Source organism: Elephas maximus, chromosome 1, assembly GCF_024166365.1.
Source record: "Elephas maximus indicus isolate mEleMax1 chromosome 1, mEleMax1 primary haplotype, whole genome shotgun sequence".
NCBI lineage: Eukaryota > Metazoa > Chordata > Mammalia > Proboscidea > Elephantidae > Elephas > Elephas maximus.
The window spans coordinates 9,919,446-9,943,426 of record NC_064819.1 but is presented as its reverse complement, the minus strand read 5'-3'; the positions used below and the strand labels follow the sequence as shown (position 1 = coordinate 9,943,426).

Sequence of the window (23,981 nt, the reverse complement as noted above, 5' to 3'; positions counted from 1 at the left end):
GACACCACCCTGCCCCTAAAACAGGGGCTTCACCCACCCACCTACTCCATCTAGTCGCCTATGACAGGGGGCTGGGAATAGGTGGTGCCTCCCAGTCCCTCCAGCCAACAGCACTGGGTGTCCAAGGGCCAGCTGTAATACCTCCCACCACTACACACTCTAGGGGACAGGGACGCCTCCTCCACGCAAGCACCGAGGGGCAGCCATCAGCCCCTGGCCTTGCCCCACACATAGCCCCCTACCGCAGCCAAATACCTGTGCCTGCTCCGAACACCCCTGTGCAGCCTTGTCCATCTAGGACTGTAGGTGAGAGTCTACACCACATACTCAGTGACCAACAACCTGGACACCTGTGCCGCACCCCTACAAGAAAGATGAACAGACTCCTGGGCTCACAATCCTACTAGCTGCTCGGTCCACCTGGAAACAAGAAGTGAGAGCTTCAAAGATGCCAACAACCAAAGTAATTCAATGCTTCTTGATTGCATGTTTGACCAATTTCAGACTACAGAAGTTGGTAAAAATCTTCAATTTCTTCATCTGTGGCATTAGTGGTTGGTGTGTAAATTTGAAAAATAGTTGTATTAGCTGATCTTCCTTGTAGGCGTATGGATATTATCCTATTGCTGACAGCGTTATACTTCAGGATAGACCTTGAAATGTTCTTTTTGATGATAAACGTAACACCACTCGTCTTCAATTTGTCATTCCTGACATAGTAGACCACATGATTATCCAATTCAAAATGGCCAATAACCGTTCATTTCAGCTCACTAACGCCTAGGATATCGATGTTTATGCATTCCATTGCATTTTTGACAATTTCCAATTTTCCTAGATTCATTCTTTGTACCTTCCATGTTCTGGTTATTAATGTGTATTTGCAGCTGTTTTTCTCATTTTGAGTCGTGCCACAGCAACAAATGAAGGTCCCAGAAGCTTGACTCCATCCACATCATTAAGGTCGACTCTACTCTGAGGAGGCAGCTCTTGCCCAGTCATATTCTGAGTGCCTTCCAACCTGAGGGGCTCATCTTCCAGCACTATATCAGACAATGTTCCGCTGCTGTCCATAAGGTTTTCACTGGCTAATTCTTTTCAGAAGTAGACTGCCTGGTCCTTCGTCCTAGTCTGTCTTAGTCTGGGTGACCCTGCTGGTGTTTGAATACTGGTGGCATGGCTTCTAGCATCACAACAGCACAAAAGCCCCCACAGTATAAGAAACTGACAGATGCATGGACGTGCATGTTCAAGTTGAAATTGAAGAAAATTAGAACAAGTCCATGGGAGCCAAAGTACAACTTTGAGTATATTCCACCTGAATTTAGAACCATCTTAAGAATAGGTTTGACACACTGGGCACTCATGACCGAAGAGCAGGCAAGCTGTGGAATGACATCAAGGACATCATATGTGATGAAAACAAGAGGTCATAAAAAGACAGGAAAGAAAGGACAAAAATGGATGTCAGAAGAGACTCTGGAACTTGTTTTTCAACATCAAGTGGCAAAAGCAAAAGGAAGAAATGATAAAAGGTCTGAACAGAAGATTTCAAAGGGTGGCTTGAGAAAACAAAGTAAAGTATTATAATGACATGTGCAAAGACCTGGAGATAGAAAACCAGAAGGCAAGAACACTCTCAGCATTTCTCAAGCTGAAACAGCTGAAGAAAAAATTCAAGCCTAGAGCTACAATATCGAAGGATTCTACGAGGAAAAAATTAAATGACACAGGAAGCATCAAAAGAAGATAGAAGGAATACACAGAGTTACTATACCAAAAAGAATTGGTTGATGTTCAGCCATTTCAGGAGGTAGCATACGATCAGGAACTGATGGTACTGAAGGAAGAAATCCAAGCTGCATTGAGATGCTGGCAAAAAACTAGGCTCCAGGAATTGACAGAATATCAATTGGGATGTTTCAAGAAATGGATGAAATGCTGGAAGTGCTCACTCATCTACGTCAGGAAATTTGAATACAACTACCAGGCCAACCAACTGGAAGAGATCCATATTCATGCCTATTCCCAAGAAAGGTGATCCAACAGAATGCGGAAATTATCGAACAATATTATTAATATCACATGCAAGTAAAATTTTGCTGAAGATAATTAAAAAGTGGTTGCAGCAGTATAACAAGAGGGAGCTGCCAGAAATTCAAGCTGGATTCAGAAGAGGATGTGGAACGAGGGATATCATCGCTGATGTCAGATGGATCCTGGCTGAAAGCAGGGAATACCAGAAAGATGTTTACCTGTGTTTTGACTATGTGAAGGCAACTAACTGTGTGGATCATAACAAATTATGGATAACATTGTGAAGAATGGGAAATTCAGAACACTTAATTGTATGCATGATGAACCTGTACATAGATCAAGAGGCAGTGGTTCAAACAGAACAAGGGGAGACTGTGTGGTTTAAAGTCGGGAAAGATATACGTCAGGGTTGTATCCTTTCACCATACCTATTTGATCTGTATGCTGAGCAAATAATCTGCTAAACTGAACTACTGAAGAAGAATGGAGCATCAGGATTGGAGGAAGACTCATTAACAACCTGCGTTATGCAGATGACACAACCCCACTTACTGGAAGTGAAAAGGACTTGAAGCACTTACTGATGAAGATCAAAAACCATATCCTCCAGTATGGATTACACCTCAACATAAAGAAAACAAAAATCCTCACAACTGGACCAAGAAGCAACACCATGATAAATGGGGAAAATATTGAAGTTGTCAGGATTTCATTTTACCTGGATCCATAATTAACACCCATGGAAGGAGCAGTCAAGAAATCAAGACACAATGCATTGGGCAAATCTGCTGCAAAAGGCTTCTTTAAAGTGTTGAAAGGCAAAGATGTTAGTTTGAAAACTATGGTGCGTCTGACCCAAGCCATGGTGTTTTCGATTGCCTCCTATGCATGTGAAAGCTGGATGATGAATAAGGAAGGCTGAAGAAGAATTGGTGCCTTTGAATTGTGGTGTTGACAAATAATGTTGAATATACCGTGGACTGCCAGAAGAACAAACAAATCTGTCTCAGAAGAAGTATGACCAGAATGCTCCTTAGAAGCAAGGATGGTGAGACTATGTCTCAAATACTTTGGACATGTTATCAGGAGGGATCAGTCCCTGCAGAAGGACATCACGCTTGGTAAAGTAGAGGGTCAGCCAAAAAGAGGAAGACCTGCTCAACAAGATGGATTGACACAGTGGCTGCAACAATGGGCTTAAGCATAATGATGATTGTGAGGATGGCACAGGGCTGGGTAGTGTTTCATCCTGTGGTACATAGGGTCACTATGACTCAGAACTGACTCGAAGGCCCCTAACAACAACAACAACATTGAAGCCTGGGAAACAACAGTATCAAATCACATAAAGAAGTAGTAAGCGACCAAAATAAAGAACCAGGAAGCCTTCCAGAAGAAGATAAGGTAATGGAACTACCTGAGAAAGAATTAAAGAAACTAATATATGGATTCCTCCAAGAGATCAGGGAAAATTCAGACCAAGCCATGGATTCCTCCAAGAGATCAGGGAAAATTCAGACCAAGCCAAGGAACACACAGGAAAAGCAATAGAGGAATTCATGAAAACAGTATGAGAATGACAAAATTAACAGGCTGATGAAAGGAAGGACAACACACAACACAGGGTAAGTCAGCACAACTGGACTAAAGCAAAAGCTAAGAAGTTTCCTGAATACACCCAAACAGTTTAAGGGACAGAGTAACCGGGTTGGGGCCTGCGGACCATAGTTTCAGGGGACAGCTAGGTCAACTGGCGTGACAAAGTCTATTAAGAAAATGTTCTACATTCCACTTCGGTGAGTAGCATCTGGGGTATTAAAAGCTTGCGAGCAGCCATCTAAGATGTATCAATTGGTCTCAACCCACTTGGAGCAAAGGAGGTTAAAGAAAACCAAAGACACGAGGAAAATATTAGCCCAAGAGATAAAAGGTCCACATAAACCAGAGACTCCACCAGCCTGAGGCCAGAAGAACTAGATGGTGCCTGACTAGCACCAATGATCACCCCGATAGAGAACATAAAAGGGCATCCCAGATGAAACAGGAGAAAAGTACAGAGCAGAACTCAAATTCACATAAAAAGACCAGGCTTAAGGGTCTTTCAGAGACTGGAGGAACCTCCAAGACGATGGCACCCAGATGCTCTGATAACCCAGAACTATAAAACAAAATACATGTGAGGATTGTGCTTCTTAGTTCAATCAGATACATGAAACCAAATGGGTGGCTCCTGTCCAAAGGCAGAATGAGAACACAGGAAGGGACAGGAACTGGTTGAATGGATACAACAAATCTGGGGTAGAAAAGGGGAGTGTGCTGTCACATTGTAGGGAATGCAACTAATGTCACATAACAACATGTGCATAAAGTTTTCTATGAGAAATTAACTTGCGCTGTAAACTTTCAACTAAAGCACAGTAAAAAAAAATTTACAGGCTGATAAAAACCACACAGAGAAAGCAACTAGAAATCCAAAAGATTAACAATAAAATTTCAGAAATAGAAGGTCATAGGAGCAGAATTGAGAAAATGGAAGTCAGAATTAGTGAGACTGATGATAAATCCTTTGACACCAATTTATTTGAGGAAAAATCAGAAAAAAAGAATTAAAAAAATGAAGAGAGCCTAAGAATTATATAGGGCACTACCAAGAGAAAAAACTTAAGTGTGACTGGAGTACCAAAACATGAGGGGGTAACAGAAAACACAGAGAGAATTGTTCAAGATTTCAAGGCAGAAAACTTCCCTGAGATCATGAAAGGTGAGACGATATCTACGCAAGAAGCTCAACGAAGCCTGTACAAGGCAGACCACAAAAGAAAGTCACCAAGATATATCATAACCAGACTTGACGAAACCAAAGACAAAGAATCCTGAGAGTGGCTAAGGATAAACAAAAAGTCACCTACAAAGGAGAACCAATAAGATTAAGCTCTCACTCCTCAGCAGAAACAATGAGGCAAGAAGGCAATGGGATGATACATAAAAAGGCTTGAAGGAAAAAAAAATTGCCAGCCAAGAATTATACATCCAGCAAAACTGTTTCTCAAATACGATGGAGAAATTAGGTCATTCCCAGGTAAAAAGAAGTTAAGGAAATTTGTAGAAACCAAGCTAAAATTACAAGAAATATTAAAGGGAGTCCTCTGGCTAAAGAACCAACAATATCAGACAACAATCCAACACTAGAACAGGACAGATCAACCAGTTATCAACCCAGATAGAAGATTCACAAAAACGAATCAAAACTAAAAGACTGAAAACAGAGAACCAGAGACTTCAATATGTAAAAGATGACAATATCAAAACAAAGAAGAAAGAATAAACAGTGTATTCATAGAACTTCCATACAGAGAGGAAGCTAAGGGGATATCAAGAAATAAAAGATTGGTTTAAACTTAGAAAAATAGAGATAAATTTCAAGGTAACCGCAAAGGAAGTTAACAAACCTACCCATCAAAGTAAAAAAGAAGAAAAACATGAAGACTCAGCAAACACAAAATCAACAATAATGAAAAAGATGAAAAGAAGAAGGATTCAGCACAGAAAATTAAGTGGAACAAAAACTGTCACCACCACTAAAAAAAAAAACTCAAAATGACAGCAGTAAATTCATACCTACCAATAATTAGACTGAAGGTAAATGGACTGAATTAACCAAAAAAGAGACAGAGAGTGGCAGAATGGGTAAAAAAAACCACAATCCATCTATATGCTGTCTACGAGAGACACACCTTAGACATAAAAACACTAACAAACTAAAACTCAAAGGATGGAAAAAAATATATCAAGCAAACAGCAATCAAAAAAAGAGCAGGAGTAGCAATATCAATCTCTGATAAAACAGACTTTAAAGCAAAATCCACAAAAAAGGATAAGGAGACACTATATAATGATTAAAGGGTCAACACACCAGGAGGACATAACCATAATAAATATATACACACCCAATGACAGGACTCCAAAATACATTAAAAAAAAAAAAAAAACTCTAACAGCACTGAAAAGAGAAATAGCTCCACAATAATAGTAGGAGACTTCAACACACCATTTTCGGTTAAGTACCAAACATCTAGAAAGAAACTCAATAAAGATACGGAAAATCTAAATGCCACAATGAATCAACCTGACCTCAAAGACATATACAGAACACTCCACCCAACAGCAGAAAAGTATACTTGCTTTTCCAAAGCACATGGAACATTCTTCAGAACAGACCACATTTTAGGCCACAAAGCAAGCCTTAACGGACTCCAAAACATAGAAATATTACAAAGCATCTTTTCTGACTGTAAAGTCATAAAGATAGAAATCAATAACATAAACAGCAAGGAAGAAAAATCAAATACACAGAAACTGAGCAATGCCTTGCTCAAAAGCTAACAGGTTATGGAAGAAATCAAGGATGGAATAAAGAAATTCATAGAATCAAATGCAAATGAAAACACATCTTACAAAACCTTTGGGACACAGCAAAAGCAGTGCTTAGAGGTCAATTTAAAGCAATAAATGCATATATCCAAAAAGAAGAAAGGGCCAAAATCAAAACATTAACCTTACAACCGGAACAAATAGGAAGAGAACTGCAAAAGAAGCCCTTAGACAACAGAAGAAAGGAAATAATAAAGATTAGAGCAGAAATAAATGAAATAGAGAATAGAAAACAATTAATAGAGTCAACAAGACCAAAAGTTGTTTCCTTGAAACGATAAAATCGACAAACCACTGGCCAAACTGACAAATGAAAAACAGGAGAGGAAGCAAATAACCCCAATATGAAATGAAACGGGTGATATCACAACAGACCCAACTGAAATAAAAGGGATCATAACAGAATACTACGAAAAATTGTTCTCCAACAAATTTGAAAACCTAGAGGAAATGGAAAATTTTCTAGAAACACACTACCTACCTAGACTAATGCAAACTGAGGTAGGACAACTAAATAAGGCCATAACAAAGGAAGAGATTGAAGAGGTGATAAAAAAAAAAAAACTCCCAACAAAAAAAGCCCTGGCCCAGACGGCTTCACTAGAGAATTCAACCAAACTTTCAGAGAAGAGTTAACACCAGTACTACTAAATATATTTCAGAGCTTAGAAAAGGAAGCAGTACTCCCAAGCTCATTCTATGAAGCCAGCATAACCCTGATATCAAAACCAGGCAAAGACACCACAAAAAAAGAAAATTGCTGACCAATATTCCTCATGAACATGAACACAAAAACCCTTGACAAAATTGTAGCCAGTAGAATTCAACAGCATATCAAAAAAATAATTCATCACGACCAACTGGAATTCACACCAGGTATGCAGGGATGGTTTAACATTAGAAATTCAATCAACATAATCCATCACATAAATAAAGCAAATATAAGAACCACATGATCCTATTAATCAATGCAAAAAAGGCATTTGACAAAGTCCAACACCCATTCATGATAAAAACTCTCAGCAAAATAGCAATAGAGTGGAAATTCCTCGACATAATAAAGGGCATTTATACAAAGCCAATAGCCAACATCATTCTAAGTGGAGAGAGACTGAAAGTATTCCCCTGGAGAACGGGAACCAGACAAGGATGCCCTTTATCACCACTCTTATTCAACATGTGCAGGAGGTCCTAGCCAGAGCAATAAGGCAAGAAAAAGAAATAAAGTGCATCCAGATTGGTAAGGAAGAAGTAAAAGTATCTCTATTTGCAGACGGCATGATCTTATACACAGAAAACCCTAAAGAATCCTCAAGAAAACTACTGAAACTAATAGAAGAGTTCAGCAGAGTATCAGGGTATCAGAAAAACATACAAAAATCAGTTGGATTCCTCTACGCCAACAAAGAGAACTTTGAAAAGGAAATCGCCAAAGCAATACTCTTTACAACAGCCCCCAAGAAGATAAAGTACTTAGAAATAAATCTAACCAGAGACGTAAAAGACCTACACAAAGAAAACTACAAAATACTACTGCAAGAAACCAAGAGACCTACATCGGTGGAAAAACATATCATGCTCATGGATAGGAAGCCTCAACATTGTGAAAATGTGAATTATACCCAAAGCAATCTAAATGCAACCCTGATTCAAATCCCAAAGGCATTTTTTAACAAGATGGAGAAACAAATCACCAACTTCATATGGAAAAGGAAGAGGCCCCAGGTAAGTAAAGCATTACTGAAGAAGAACAAAGTGGGAGGCCTCACACTACCTGATTTTAGAACCTATTATACCTCCACAGTAGTCAAAAAAGTGTGGTACTAGTACAACAACAGACTCATAGACTAATGGGACAGAATAGAGAACCCAGGTGTAAATCTACTAGCAGCTGATATTTGACAAAGGCCCAAAGTTCATTATATGGGGAAAAGACAGTCTCTTTAACAAATGGTGGATATCCATCTGTAAAAAAATGAAACAGGACCCATATCTCACACAATACTCAAAAACTAACTCAAATTGGATCAAAGACCTAAATATAAAATCTAAAATGATAAAGATTATTAAAAAAAATAGGTATAACACTAAAAAAAAAAAACTAGGGGCCCTAATACATGGCATAAACAATATTCAAACCATAACTGACAATGCACAAATACCAGAAGGGAAACTAGGTAACTGGGAGCTTCTAAAAATCGAACACTTACGTTCATCAAAAGACTTCACCAAAAAAGTGAAAAGAGAGACTACAGTCCAGGAAAAAAATTTTGGCTACGATACATCGATAAGGGTCTAATCTCTAAAATCTACAAATGCTGCAACACTTCAAAAACAAAAAGACAAATAATCCAGTTTAAAAAATGGACAAAGGATATGAACAGGCACTTCAACAAAGGAGACATTCAGGTGGCTAATAGATACATGAGGAAATGCCTATGATCATTAGCCATCAGAGAAATGCCACGTCAAAACTACATTGAGATACCATCTCACCCCAGCAAGGCTGGCACTAATCCAAAAAACACAAAATAACAAATGTTGGAGAGGTTGTGGAGAGACTGGAATTCTTAAGGACTCCTGGTGGGATTGTAAAAATGACTTTGGAAAACGATATGGCACTTCTTTAAAAAGCTAGAAATAGAAGTACTGTACAATACAGAATTCCCGCTCCTAGGAACAACCCTGAGAGAAATAAGAGCCGTCACAAGAATAAATACGCACACCCATGTTCATTGCAGCACTATAGCAAAAAGATGAAAACAACCTAAATGCCCATCATCACAGATGGATAAACAAATTATGGTACCTACACACAATGGAACACTATGCAATTATAAAGAACAACGCTGAATCTGCAAAACGTCTCACAACATGGATGAATCTGGAGGGCATTATGCTGAGTGAAATAAGTCAGTCACAAAGGGACAAATATTGTATGAGACTGCTATTATAAGAACTCAAGAAAAGGGTTAAACACAGAAAAAAACATTCTTCAATGCAGGGAGAGGGACAGGAAATCACCAACTAGATAGTAGCCAAGGATCAACTTCCGTGAAGGGAAGGACGACACACAATACAGGGGAAGTCAGCACAATGGACCAAAGCAAAAGCTAAGAAATTTCCTGGACACATCCAAACACTTTGAGGGACAAAGTAGCTGAGGCTGGGGCCTGGGGACCATAGTTTCAGGGGACATCTAGGTCAACTGGCATAATATAGCTTATAAAGAAAATGTTCTGATCTCACTTTGGCCTGTGGCCTCAGAAGCATGCAAGTGGCCACCTTAAAAAAAAAAAAAAAAGTGTCCATCTAAGATACATCAACTGGTCCCATCCAAGTTGGAGCAAAGGAGAATGAAAAAAAAACAAAGACACAAGGAAAATACTAGCCCAAAGGACAAAAGAACCAAGTGAACCAGAGACTCCACCAGCCTGAGACCAGAAGAAAGATGGTGCCCTGCTACCACCAATGACCTCCCTAACAGGGAACACAACAGACAGTCCGGGCAGAACAGGATAAAAATGTAGAACAGAAGTCAAGTTCACGTAAAAAGACCAGGCTTAATGGCCTGACAGAGACTGGAGGTTCCCAGGAAACTAGGACTCCCAGATGCACTGTTAACCAAGAACTGAAACCGTTCCCTTCAGACAAAGATTAGACAGGACTACAAAATAAAAAATAATACACGTGAGGAGTGTGCTTCTTAGTTCAATCAGTATATCTGAGACCAAATGGGCACCTCCCGTCTAAAAGCAGGATGAGAAGGCAGGAAGGGACAGGAACTGGTTGAATGGAAACAGGGAACCTTGGGTGGAAAGGAGTGTGCTGTCACATGGTGAGAACTGCTACCAATGTCACAAAATGATATGCGTATAAATTTTTGAATGAGACATTAACTTGAGGTGTAAACTTTCACCTAAAGCACAGTAAAAAGAAAAAGAAGATATTACCCAGTCCTCAGAACTTACAAATTCTACGTCAGACAAGTGAAAGGAGGGTGAATCAGGGTGTATGTTAACGAAACAGGTCAGACTTTACTCCTGTGCCAAGCCATTGAAGTCGCATGAGGCTGAGTGTTTTTAGCAAACAGTTTACACCCAACTACGAACCTAAAGGTTGGCAGTTTGAACCCACCCAGCAGTGTCACAGAAGAAAGGCCTGGCAATCTGCTTCTGTTAGTATTACAGCCAAGAAAACCCTGTGGAGCAGTTCTAGTCTGTAACAGGTGGAGCCACTATGAGTCAGAATCAACATAACAGCGAAGAGTTCGGTTTTGGTTTACTCCACCAAAAATCTACCCCCAGCTTCTCCCACAGTTAAAGGCAGTTGTGCATTTAAAATGAACCTGTTCACAGGCACAAGTAATCTTAGACTTACCTGCCCTGTCCTAGGCTTCCTGAACCTCTCAGAGCCTCGGTTGCCTCATCTGTAAAATGGGATGCTTATATGTATCTCATACGGCTATTAAAGGGAGATTAAATGAAATAGTACTGTTCTCCTCCGTAGAGGAGCCATGTTGTTGTTGTTAGTTGCCATCGAGTCGATTTTGACTCATGGCAACCCCATGTGTGCACAGCAGAACTGCTCCGTTGGGTTTTCAAGGCTGCGATCTTTCAGAAGCAGATTGCCAGGCCTGTCTTTCATGGTGCCCCTGGGTGGGTTCAAATCACCAACCTTTTGGCTAGTAGTCAAGCACTTAACAATATGTGACACTCTGGAATCCCGAGAAGAGACACAGAGGAAGAAAAACGAAGCAAGTGATGAACAGACAGTATGAAGGGTGATTCAACATAGGAGTTCCTGACAGAGATGGGCAGGAATGCCTTCTCCTCCACCATAACGCTCCCCAGCATCCTGGTCAGAGCTGACTTCTCTTGGAGGTGGTGTTATATTGGGTAAAGGAAATATGGAGTAATAAACCCAGTGCCGTCGAGTCGAATATGAAGTAATAGGCCTAAAAATTACCTTGTGTGAGGGGGGCTCATACTGATTCCAAATCCCGTATGTCTTTGGAAAATCCTCAAGAAAAAGGAAGTACATGGGTTACAGTATACTTATTGGTCCATGAGTGTGTTTTTAGCAATGTGTCTTAATTATTTGAGAAAGCAAATTTACTTTTCAGCAATCATATTCAGTTTTCTAAAAGATGACTTCTAAAACATTTAAAAAGCACTAGGAACTGAGAAGACTGGATGCTCTTATCATGTGTAGTCCCTAGGCACAAGGTTCTGAGTTCTGTATGAAACCTTGTCCTATTTGCCTCCCCTTAGGTGACAGCCAGGTGACCAAGGCAGTGAAGGAAATGGCAGTGCTGTCTTGTGATTACAACATTCCCACTCCTCAGCTGACGAATTTTCGAATTTACTGGCAAAAGAATAATGAAGTGGTACTTACTATCATATCCGGGAAGGTATCGGTGTGGCCCAAGTACAAGAACCGGACCTTGGTGGACATCTCCAATAACCTTTCCGTCGTCATCCTGGCTCTGCGCCTGTCGGACAAGGGCACGTACACCTGCATCGTTCAGAAGACTGACAATGGCGTTTACAGGCGGGAACATCTAGCTTTGGTGAAGTTATCCATCAGAGGTTGGTGAAGCGTTTTGATTTATTCTAGGTTGGCAGACTCTTAATGCCCTTAAAGACATGTTCCCATTGAATTGGGTGGAAATTTTACCAAAGAGCAACGTATTGCAATTCATTTTCTAGGGTGAGTAAGATTCTAGTTTCACGTAAGCCCGAATTGATTTCTCCAAATACCCTGGAAGTATGTTATTGCACATTTCTTGCACTTTGACAGTCCAAGTCCGTGATGATCATGCTGAGGCGCTGTAATGCCCTGAAGTGCCTTCTGAATCACAAGAGGACACATCTGACTTGATGCAGCTGGACTATCAACTACATATGATCTAGTAATAGATTCCTGTGAAAGTAGGTTGAAAGGGATAAGAGAAATGCAGGCATAAATACTTCCCAAATAGTATTTGACTGCCTGTTACTATGGCTACTGTATTACTATATTCTGATATTTTCAAATTGATAATTTATTGTATATTTGCAGCTTTCACCTGTCAGAACTGGCTGCATAATTTATGCCTGCCCCAAGGAAGAAAAAAAATTCATGACTCAAAGCCCCATTTGGGCAAGTCTTTCTAACTGTAGGTAGGAAGGATATTTGACCTTTTTCGATCCACAGCCTACCTCCTAGGATTGCTGTGAAGATAAATGAGGTAACATCCAGGCCTAACAGATAGAAAGAGCTCAATAAATGTTACCTATTATTTTTCTTTCTACCACTTACAAATGCAAGTATATGCCAACATTTATTCTCATGAACCTACTTCTTCAGCTTTCTGTAAAAGGTGGCCCTCTTATCTCCATCAAAAGTGGGAAGAGATTTACATAACCCATTTACATTTAGTCTTTGTACTGTAAATTCGTTAGTCTCTGTACTGTAAATTAGTATTAATAAGAAATATAGCTGTAAAAAAAAAACAAACCCAGTGCCGTCGAGTCGATTCTGACTCATAAGGACCCTATAGGACAGAGTAGAATACAGCTGCAAACATCCATTAATAATCAGAATGTGGAAGGTATGAAGTATGAACCAAGGAAAACTGTTAGTTGTCAAAAATGAAACGGAACACTTGAAGATGGATATCCTAGGCATTAGTGAGCTGAAATGGACTGGTACCAGCCATTTTGAATCAAACAATCATATGGTCTACCGTACCAAGAAAGATAAATTGAAGATGAACGGCATCACATTCATTGTTAAAAAGAACATTTCGAGATCTATCCTTAAGTATAACACTGTCAGTGATAGGATAATATCCATACGCCTACGAGGAATACCACTGAATATAACTATTATTCAAATTTACACACCAACCACTAATGCCAAAGATGAAGAAATTGAAGATTTTTACCAGTTTCTGCAGTCTGAAATTGATCAAACATGCAATCAGGGAGCATTGATTATTACCATATTTTTACAAAAATAACACGTGCCTTCTATGTTTGTTTGCCAACTGCACCCTCCCACGTGAGGTATTTTTGTAAGAGCCACTATGCCATTTTTTTTTTTTTACATGTTGGTGTAAAAAAAATTTAGCACAGCACGCTTATGAAAATACTTTGAAGGGAGAGGGTGAAGTTGGCAAACAAATGTAGAAGGGGTGCATTACTTGCATAAAAATACAGCATTGGTGATTGGAACGGGAAAGTTGGGAACAAAAAAGAAGAATCAGTAGTTGGAAAACAGGGCCTTGGCGATAGAAATGACACGGGAGATTGCATGATAGAATTGTGCAATACCAACGACTTCTTCATTGGAAATACCATTTTTCAATAACATAAACAGTGACTGTACACGTGGACCCCACTGGATGGAATACACAGGAATCAAATTGACTAAATCTATGGAAATTGGAGAAGCTCAATATACCTAGCCCTCACTTATCAACTCTCTGGTTATCCAACATTTCATATTTAAGACAATAGTAAAAAATCCACTATCCAACTCTTTTGCTGGTTAAAAACACACGTCTGGCAGTAACGAACACCAAGGTGCAAGGTGAGAGTAACGCTGGCTGTGATGGTTAAGGTTATGTGTCAACTGACTGGGCCATGATTCTCAGTGGTTTGGCTGTTATATACCGATGGAATTCGGCAGTTGTGTAATAGTATAGTCATCTTCCATTTTGTGATCTGATGTGGTCACCCTCTATTTCCTCATAATGCTGATTTTCTCATAACGACCTGGTTTTTGGAAATTAACCATATTGATAAGTGAAGAGTGGGTATATCATCAGTCAGAACAAGGCCAGGAGAAAACCAAAGAACAGTCCATCAATTGCTCATATGCAAGTTCAAGCAGAAGCTGAAGAAAATTAAAACAAGTCCATGAGAGCCAAAGTACGACCTTGAGTATATTCCACGTGGATTTAGAGACCATCTTAAGAATAGATTTGATACATTTAACACTAAAGACAGAAGAGCAGACGAGTTGTGGGATGGCATTAAGGACGCCATACATGAAGAAAGCAAACGGTCATTAGAAAGACAGAAAAGAAAAAAAAGTACCAAAACAAATGTCAGAAGAGACTCTGAAATTTGCCCTTGAACTTAGAGTAGCCAAGCAAAAGGGAGAACTGATGAAGTAAAAGCTGAACAGGAGATTTCAAAGGGTAGCTTGAGAAGACAAAGTACCATAATGAAATGTGCAAAGACCTGGAGTTAGAAAACCAAAAGGGAAGAAAATGCTCAGCATTTCTCAAGCTAAAAGAACTGAAGAAAAAATTCAAGCTTTCAGTTGAAATACTGAAGGATTCTACGGGCAAAAAATAGAATGATGTAGGAAGCATCAAAAGAAGATACAAGATGTAAGGAGTACACAGAGTCACTGTACAGAAAAGAACTGGTCGATGTTCAGCCATTTTAGGAGGTAGCATGTGCTCAAGGGCCAATGAAGATGAAGAAATTGAAGATTTTTACCAACTTCTGCAGTCTGAAATTGATCAAGCTGCACTGAAGGCACTGACGAAAAATAAGCCTTCAGGAATGATGTAATACCACTTGAGATGTTTCAACAAATTGATGAAATGCTAGAAGTGTTCACTCATCTATGCTAAGAAATTTGGAAGAAAGCTACCTGGCTAACTGGCTGGAAGAGATCCATACATGTGCCTATACCAAAGAAAGGCGATCCAACAGAATGCAGAAATTGTCAAACAATATCATTAATATCACATGCAAGTAAAAGTATGCCGAAGATAATTGAAAAATGGTTGCAGCTGTATATCAACAGAGAACTGCCAGAAATTCAAGTTGGATTCAGAAGAAGACATGGAATGAGGGATATCATTGCTGACGTCAGGTGATTCCTGGCTGAAAGCAGACAATACCAGAAAGATGCTTACCTATGTTTTATTGACCATGCAAAGGCATTCAACTGTGTGGATCATAAGAAATTACGGATAACATTGTGAAGAATGGAAATTCCAGAACACTAAATTGTGCTCATGTGGAACCTGCACATAGACCAAGAGACAGTCGTTCAAACAGAACAAGAAACAAGGGGATACTGCATGGCTTAAAATCAAGAAAGGTGTGTATGAGGGTTGTATCCTTTCACCATACTTCTTCAATCTGTATGCTGAGCAAATAATTTGAGAAGCTGGACTATATGAAGAAGGTAGCATCAAGATTAGAGGAAGACTCATTAACAACCTGCAATATGCAGATGATACAATCTTGCTTGCTGAAAGTGAAGAGGACTTAAAGGACTTACTGATGAAAATCAGAGACTATAGCCTTCAGTACGGATTACACCTCAACAGAAAGAAAACAAAAATCCTCCCAACTAGACCAATAAGCAACATCATGATAAATGGAGAAAATATTGAAGTTGTCACGGATTTCATTTTACTTGGATCCACAATCAACACCCCTGGAAGCAGCAGTCAAGAAATCAAACGACTATTGCATTTGGCAGATCTACTGCAAAAGACCTCTTTAAAGTGTTAAAAAGCAAAGATATCACCTTGAGGATTGTCATGGATCGAATCGTGTCTCCCCAAAATATGCGTCATGGCCAAGATTTCCAGTATTGTGTGATTATCCTCCATCTTGTGATGTGCTGTAAACCCTAACCTCTGCCCTTCAATGAGGCAGGATGAGGTACTTAGAGAGGATCAGGTTATGTTTGTTATGCTAATGAAGCAGCATTAGGGTGGGATGCATCGACCTTACTTAAGTCACCACCCTTATTCAAGTCACAGTCCTAATCTGGTGTAAGGGGAGTTCCCCTGGAATGTGGCCTGCATCGCCTTTTATCTTACAAGAGATAAATGGAGAGAAAATCAAGCAAAGATGGAGGGATCTCCTACCACCAGGGAAGAAATAGCCTGGAGCGTACTTCGTGTCCTGAGCTGAAACCCTTCTAGACCCTGGGGAAAACTGATGCCAAGACATATGGAGATCTCCAAGGAATGCCGGGCCCACAGATGAAGAAAAGAGACAAGCGCTTTCCCCCAGAGCCTACAGAGAGAGAAAGCCTTTCCCTAGAGCTGGCACCCTGAATTTGGACTCTAGGGTCCTAAACTGTGAGAGAATAAATTTCTGTCTGTTAAAGCCATCTACTTGTGGTATTTCTGTTATAGCAGCACTAGATAACTAAGACAAGGACTAAGGTGTGCCTGACCCAAGCCATGGTATTTTCAATCATCTCATATGCATACAAAAGCTGGACAATGAGTAAGGAAGACCAAAGAAGAATTGATGCACTTGTATTACGATGTTGGTAAAGAATACTGAACGTACCATGGACTGCAAGAAGAACAAATCTGTCTTGGAAGAAGTACAGCTAGAATGCTCCTTAGAAGGGAGGATGGCAAAACTCCGTCTCATGTACTCTGGACACATTATCAGGAAGGACAGTCTCTGGAGAAGGACATCATGCTTGGTAAAGGAGAATCAAAAAGAGGAAGTCTCTCAACGAGATGGATTCACACAGTGGCTGCAACAAGGAACTCAAACATAGCAACAACTGTGAGGATAGCACAGGACCAGGCAGTGTTTCGTTCTGTTGTACACAGGGTCGCTATGAGTTGGAACCAATTTGATGGTACCTAACAACAACAACACTAATGACTTCTGGGGAAATGAAAATTATATCTCGTTTTATCATTCTTATCAGATAAGTTATTACAAATATGAACCCAAATATGTGTGTGTGTGTTTAGATGTGTGTACACCCACTCCTCACTTAGCAACATGGCTGGATTCCAAAGACCAGGTCATTATACGAAAATCAGTGTTATAAGGAAATAGTGGATGACCACATCAGATCACAAAACAGAGGATGACTACATCATTACATAACCACCAAATTACACCATTACATAACTACCAAATAACATCATTATATAACTGCCAAACCACTGAGAAACATGGCCCAGCCACGTCAACACATAACCTTAACCACCACAGCCAGCGTTACTCTTGCCTTGAACCTTGGCATTTGTTACTGCCAGACGTACATTGTTAATGTGCAAAATAGTTGGATAGTAGTTTTTTTGTTATTGTCATAAATGCAAAATGTCTGATAATGAGATAGTTGATAAGTGAGGAGTAGGTATATGTACACACAGATATGCAACTATACGTTCATAATTATATTCTTGTTAAATATTCTTGTTCTTTCTTCAGCCGACTTCCACGATCCTATTATAACTGACTTGGGAAGCCCATCTGCTGGCATTAAAAAGATACTTTGTTCAACCTCTGGAGGTTTTCCAGAGCCTCACCTCTGCTGGTTAGAAAATGGAGAAGAATTAAATGGGATCAACCTTACAGTTTCCCAAGATCCCGAAACTGAACTCTATGCTATCAGCAGTGAACTTCATTTCAATCTGACAAGAAACCATACCTTTGTTTGTCTTATCAAGTATGGAGACCAAGAAGTATCACAGACCTTCCCCTGGATAATACGTAAGTGACAAAGTTTCTACTGTATAGAATCTAAGAAGAAACTAACTTAGCCAGATAGATTTTAGACTTGTGTGCATTGACTCTGATAGCATTTTTAGACCCCCAAATAAAATGATACTAAAGTGCTGTTGAGTCTTATTAAGGTCACTGTACAAAGGCGTGGCTATAATATTACTAGACTAACTTTACTGTGGAAACCTTGGTGGCATAGTGGTTAAGAGCTACAGCACAGAATGGGTATCAGGCAGTCGGAAACACATGAGAGCTGACACTATTCTTTTCCCTCCACAGCCACGCCTTCTCCTCCTGTTGAACCATTCCCACTCTGGGTCATTATCCTCATCACAATCATTGGGATTTGTGGGATCATTGTATCAATCATGTGCTGCCGGAACCACAGTAAGTACTATTGTGCTATGACCACAATCTCACGTTCTGGAAGCCAAACTCCTATCACTATAGTTCAGCCTCTCTCTGCAGTTTTAGCCGATTCTGTTCTCATGTTTGAAGCAACGTCTATGGAAACTTTAGTGTCTCCCTTCACTCGTCTCAGCAGGCTCTGTTCGTTCACTGAACAAACCTTTCTTGGACACCTGCTACGTGCCTGGCCCTCTACTAGGCACTGGAGTCGCAAAGATGGGGCATCACTACCCTCGAGACACATTCTAGTTTCGTCGATTTATATTCCCCTAGCTTTATAATATTTTCCTGGAGACACTGAGCATTACTAACTGATTTGAAGACATTTCCGATGCTAAGAGATATTCTAACCTTTGATTTGGGGTTGGAAAAAAGATAGAATGACAAGGTATGGAGAGCAAGAATGATTTTATTTGAAGGGACTAAGATGCACTAATGAAGTTGAGAAACTACATGGTTTTCTCATTTCTTTGAATGAGAGATCAGCAGTGGTTGAGGAGAGGAGAGATTTGTAGGATGTCTTTCCTTATGAATTTAAATCCGTGGACTCGGACGTATGCTAACTTCGATTTCTGCAATTAAAGTGGAAGTAGAACTGCTAGGCCAGAGGTAAGGCCAAAATCGCTGTGAAGGTACACCAACCCTTCTTGGAGTAGAAATCACATACACTGAGCAAATGAAAATGGGAGACCAACATCTGTAACTCCTCAACCTTCAGCAAACAAAAAATCAAAGCTCAGTGAAGGCACTAGAGACACTTTGCTGTGAACAATTCACCTTCGTGGTAGGATGAAGGGGTTTGGTGGGCTCAAAGATGTTTCTAATTCGGACTGTCCAGCCTTGACCCTCTAGTTCTGGGTTTCTCAACCTTAGCACTATTGACATTTTGAGCAGAGTAACTCTTCATTTTAGGGAGCTGTTCTGTGCATTGTAGGATGTTTTGCAGCAAAAAAAAAAAAAAAATTTTTTTTTTTTTAGCTTCTACCCACTGAATGTCAGTAGCACCCTGTCCCAGTTGTGATAATCGAAAATGTCTCTCCAAACCAAATCAAAAAACCAAACTTGTTGCTGTCGAGTCAACTTGGACTCATAGCGACCCTATAGGACAGAGTAGAACTGCCCCATAGGGTTTCCAAGGAGCAGTTGGTGGATTCGAACTGCCAACCTTTTGGTCAGCAGCCAACAGCTTAGCCACTGCGCCACTAGGGCCCTATTGTTAAATGTTCCCTGGGGGTAAATCGCCCCGAATTAAACCTCTAATTCTAGATTTTAACCTATTCTAAGCCAGTCTAAAGGCTTGCTGAAATATATGGGCATGATTTAAAGAAAACTCACCTATCATTTTTATTTTAGTTTGCGTTTATCTCAGAAGACCTGCCACAAGACGTAGAGGGAGCATCTGAAGGTAGTCTCCTCCCGCCTCCTTGTCTATCAATGTGAAAGATAAGTGGGATTGTGTGGAGCCTGAGGCACAATCTTCTCTTCCTTTCAGTACCAAATTTAAAACTTTGACCCCCTACCCCACCTTCTCAAAAAACCTCGTTCAGATTACTCCAAACAGATACACGGTGCTTGGTATTCCTCTCCTTTCTCCCCACATACAATTTGCTTATTGCAATCTCTTCCTTTGCTGTGCCATTCTGCCATCTTGAAATGTTCTCCTCTTGTCAGCCAGTTCAGTGTCTTTCATTATCCATAAAACTCTGAGTTCATCTTGAAGGAATCTTCCAAGGCTAACTCCTTATCCAATCGTTTCTTTTTCTGTGTATCCCCCGGGACTGATGGGGACAGATTATGGTTGCTTATGGGTCACTGGGTACTAACACTGTAACATCCTTCTCAGTCTCTCTACTTCCTGCCCACAGAGTCATCCTACCATCCCAAACCCAGAGTCAAATTTCACAGAGTATTACATTTGTCATGTCATTTTTCCACTCAAAAACTCAGAAGGGACTGTAATGCCTACAGGAAAATTTTTCAAGCTGTAACTTTCCACATTCCAGCTCATCTCTTCAGTCTAAACATCCTCAGTTCTTTAATTGTTCTTCACATGGCCTGGTTGCCAGATGTCACATATAAACACACTAGATGTCAACAAACTGGAGTCCAAGGCTTTAGATTTGGTCTGACTCAGCAAACAAAGGCATAACTACTTCCTGGGATCTAGAATGTTCTTTCTGTTAAAGCAGCCTTACATAGCATTAGCTTTCGTCATAACCATACTGTTAACTTATATCAACTTTGTGTTCTAAAATCACCAGGTGCTTCCACATAAGAGAAGCACTGAAACATTGGAATCCAAGAAACTGATGAGAGGCCCAGGGTGGTTGTCGCCTCCATAAAGGGTTCAGTTCTGACTTTTGAAGGTTGGGGTGACACCAGAACGAGCATAGCTGCCTTTAAATACGAAGGAAAAGGAAAAAAATAATACCTAAGATTTACGCAACAGTTTACATTTTACAAAAGCATTATCTATTTTAATCTTATAATCTATGAGCAAGATCTTCCTATCTCCATTTTATAGGAGAGAAACCTGAGGCTCCCAGAGGTTGAGGGATTTGCTTGAGGTCATGCAGATAAGGAGCCAAACAGGACTCAAGCTGGACATCAAGCTCAGGACACCCACTCGTTCCACCACAGCAGCCTATACATATGTTCCTCGAAACAATCTCCCAACTTCCTGTCCTGCTTTTTTCATTTCAACTTTATTACTCCTCAGCACTCCCTTCCTAGGATGTCTCCCTGAGTTCTGTGATTACCTGGAATTTCCCTCCAAAAGTTCTTCTGTTCATTCTGCCGATACTACACAATGAAGCCACATCTCCAGCCTTCTACATGAAGCCTCTGTGGCCATCTTATCCAGTTCAAGCACTTTGACCTCCTCGTTTCAGTAGCATATACTCTCTCTACCACACCACATACCACCCTGAGTTTATTTTCATGTGTCATGTCTTACATTCTTTATGATATGGCAGGCTTATTGGGAAGAGCAACCGTGCCTTATACGTTATTGTTTGTCTCACACATGTCGAAGAGTGCCTGAATAAATAATGTTTGATTATTTTCTGAGAGCACATCCTTAATAAACTTTGTTTGATAGAGATTTCATCTAGTAAAAACTATGTGGGTAGTTCCAAGTTCTCCCATAATTTAAAAAAAAAAAAAACCCATTGCCCTCGAGTTGATTTTGACCCTAGTGGCCCCGTAGGACAGAGTAGAATTGCCCAATAGGGTTCCCAAAGCTGTAATCTTTACGTAAACAAACTGCCACATCTTTCTCCCACAGGGTGGCTGGTGGGTTCCAACCGCCAACCTTTCAGTTAGCAGCTGAGTGCTTAACCACTGCACGACGAGGGCTCCTTCTCAGTCAGAATCGGCTCAATGGCAGTGGGTTTTTATATTCTTTAGTCATCAAGATTAACATCTACAATGTTACCTCAAATTGGGGAAACTCTTGATCTTGAGATAGAAAATATAAAATTTTTAAATGTTGTCCTCCCTTGTGAATTTAGGGTTTTGAAGTACTTGTTTGTTTCCTCAGGTCCCACCTGCATCTGTGATTGACCTCTTCTTGGAGCTTCCTCAAATGGCAGGACTGCCCACCTGGCCTTTCATATAACTGCTCTCTAGAAGTCTCTTCACTTCAGCAGTATTTCAGGAAGTGACTAGAGGAGTACGGGAGGAACAGAAGTAGCTCTGGTGACCTTGATCAAATGGGTTTAGGAATATAGTTATTCAGTCCTGGGAGGGATATTAGCGAATACTAGTCTCATTAATAACGAGGACACCAAGGCCTAGGGAGGTGACCTGACTTGTGAAGGCCAGAGCCAGAGTCAGAGCCCAGATCTCCTGGCTCTGGTGTTCAAGGCTGTAATCCTTATGGGAGCAGATCACCAAGTCTTCTCCCGAGAAGCCATTGGTTGAGTTTGAACCGCCAAACTTTCTGCGTGCTTCTGGAAATAGAATTTGTCCAGTATCAGGTCAACTTTAGAGACTTGATTTGATTTCCTGATACGATGCTGGAAAGATATGTCGTGTTGCCTTTAAAATGAGCCTAATGTATGGGAAGTGTGTTGGTATGTACACCTATATAAGAGGATAATGGAATATTACTGGCATTTAGCCATATTTCATTTTTTCATCGTGTTCCCCTCTTTGCTCTCCCACTTCTCCATTAGGTTCATAAGAAAGTAGAGCTATCCAAACCTGATTTCCTCTGACACGTACAGTGAACAACTTATATATGCATCTCAAAGCAGTAGGTTGGAGAGGGATAGTTTGGTTTAAAGATTCACACTCTACTGGTTCATATTGGACTGATAATCTCTTTGAATAGCTTTATGCTAGTTTAAACTTATTTTTAAAATATTTTTATGAGAAAGTTCTCATTTAAAATGAGACTGTTTTTACTGTGTAGGTACTAAACAGTAAACTATTCCTATAGATTGAACAGTTTCCCCCAAAATAAGTCATTCTTAACTTCTATGCCAGTGGCTATAACCTTATTTGGCAATGGGCTGCCTTTGTTCTGGTATTGAGGCAGCATTAGTGCAGGGTGTATCCTGAGTCAACCTCTTTTGAGATATAAAAAGATTAAGTAAGTAAGCTAGGAAGCCAAGATAGGGGAAGAGACATGCCAAGCCACGTCACTGTCCGGGAGCAGAAGCTCAGAAGAGATGAGGACCTTCCTCCAGGGCTGACAGAGGGAGAAAATCTTCCCCTAGAGCTGTACCCTGAATTCAGACTTCTAGCCTCCTAAACTGTGAGGGAATAAATTTCTGTTTTTTTAAAGCCCTCCACTTGTAGTATTTCTATTATAGCACTGTTAGATAACTAAGACAACTCTGTTTATAGAAAACTGACAATAGGATTCCATATGGCTTCCTTTCATCCCCAAAGTGCTTTTCTTCTTTGGCATTTCTGAATCCTTCTGACATCGGCAGAGAATTAAAAAGAAAGAAGTGGCCAACCGTTGTTCCTACAATGTTCCTCATGACTCCTCCCTCTCTGAAGCTGCTCTTCACACTTCATTGGAACAGGAGTTGATCTGACTTAAGCTGGGCCGATCAGACATTTTCATCTGAAAATTTAGAGTTAGACATCAAGAGCTGACCAAGTTTCTCCAATGTGGCTCAATTTAAAATGTTTAATTTTGGCTGCTGTAAAAGGGCAGATTCAGCCATACAGTCTGAGGAGCAGAAACATGGTCGTGAACAGTTGTCCCCAGCACTAAACCCACTGGAAATAATAACAGTAGCGGGCTCTAAAGCCCTAAATAAACAAACAAGATAATAGGAATTGATGCATTTAGTTAAGATTCATAATCCTCAAGACATGATCCAAAAAAGACTTCACCAAGTAAATCGCCACCAAAGAGGACAAACTTAGGGAACAACCTAATCACGTCTCAAATTTTAGGTGGCTTACATGAAATTACTGCTTATCATATTTGATAAATGTGTTAATACTACTTTTCTAAAAAGTTATATTTTACTTTTATTTTCTGATAAACTGTTTTTATGAAAACAATTCTGAAAAGTAACCATCTAATTTTATTTCTAATTGAAGGATTTAAGCTACATATGGGTGTAAATAAAA

General features: G+C 40.1%; 1 protein-coding gene across 4 annotated transcripts in view; it reads left to right on the top strand.

The window, feature by feature from the left end:
* CD80 (CD80 molecule) overlaps positions 1-23,295 on the top strand; it is a 45,007-nt gene extending 21,712 nt beyond the window's left edge. The window contains exons 3-7 of one of the 4 annotated variants that reach the window (XM_049877202.1): positions 11,742-12,059; positions 17,682-17,963; positions 18,255-18,362; positions 19,737-19,788; positions 21,925-23,295. In XM_049877202.1, the coding sequence (XP_049733159.1) occupies positions 11,742-12,059; positions 17,682-17,963; positions 18,255-18,362; positions 19,737-19,786 (758 nt within the window). In that variant the 3' untranslated portion in view covers positions 19,787-19,788; positions 21,925-23,295. Of the gene's footprint in view, positions 1-11,741; positions 12,060-17,681; positions 17,964-18,254; positions 19,709-19,736; positions 19,789-21,924 lie in introns of those variants that run through there. The other 3 variants (XM_049877211.1, XM_049877191.1, XM_049877221.1) reach the window with 3 other exon arrangements.
* The last annotated feature ends 686 nt before the right edge of the window (positions 23,296-23,981 follow it).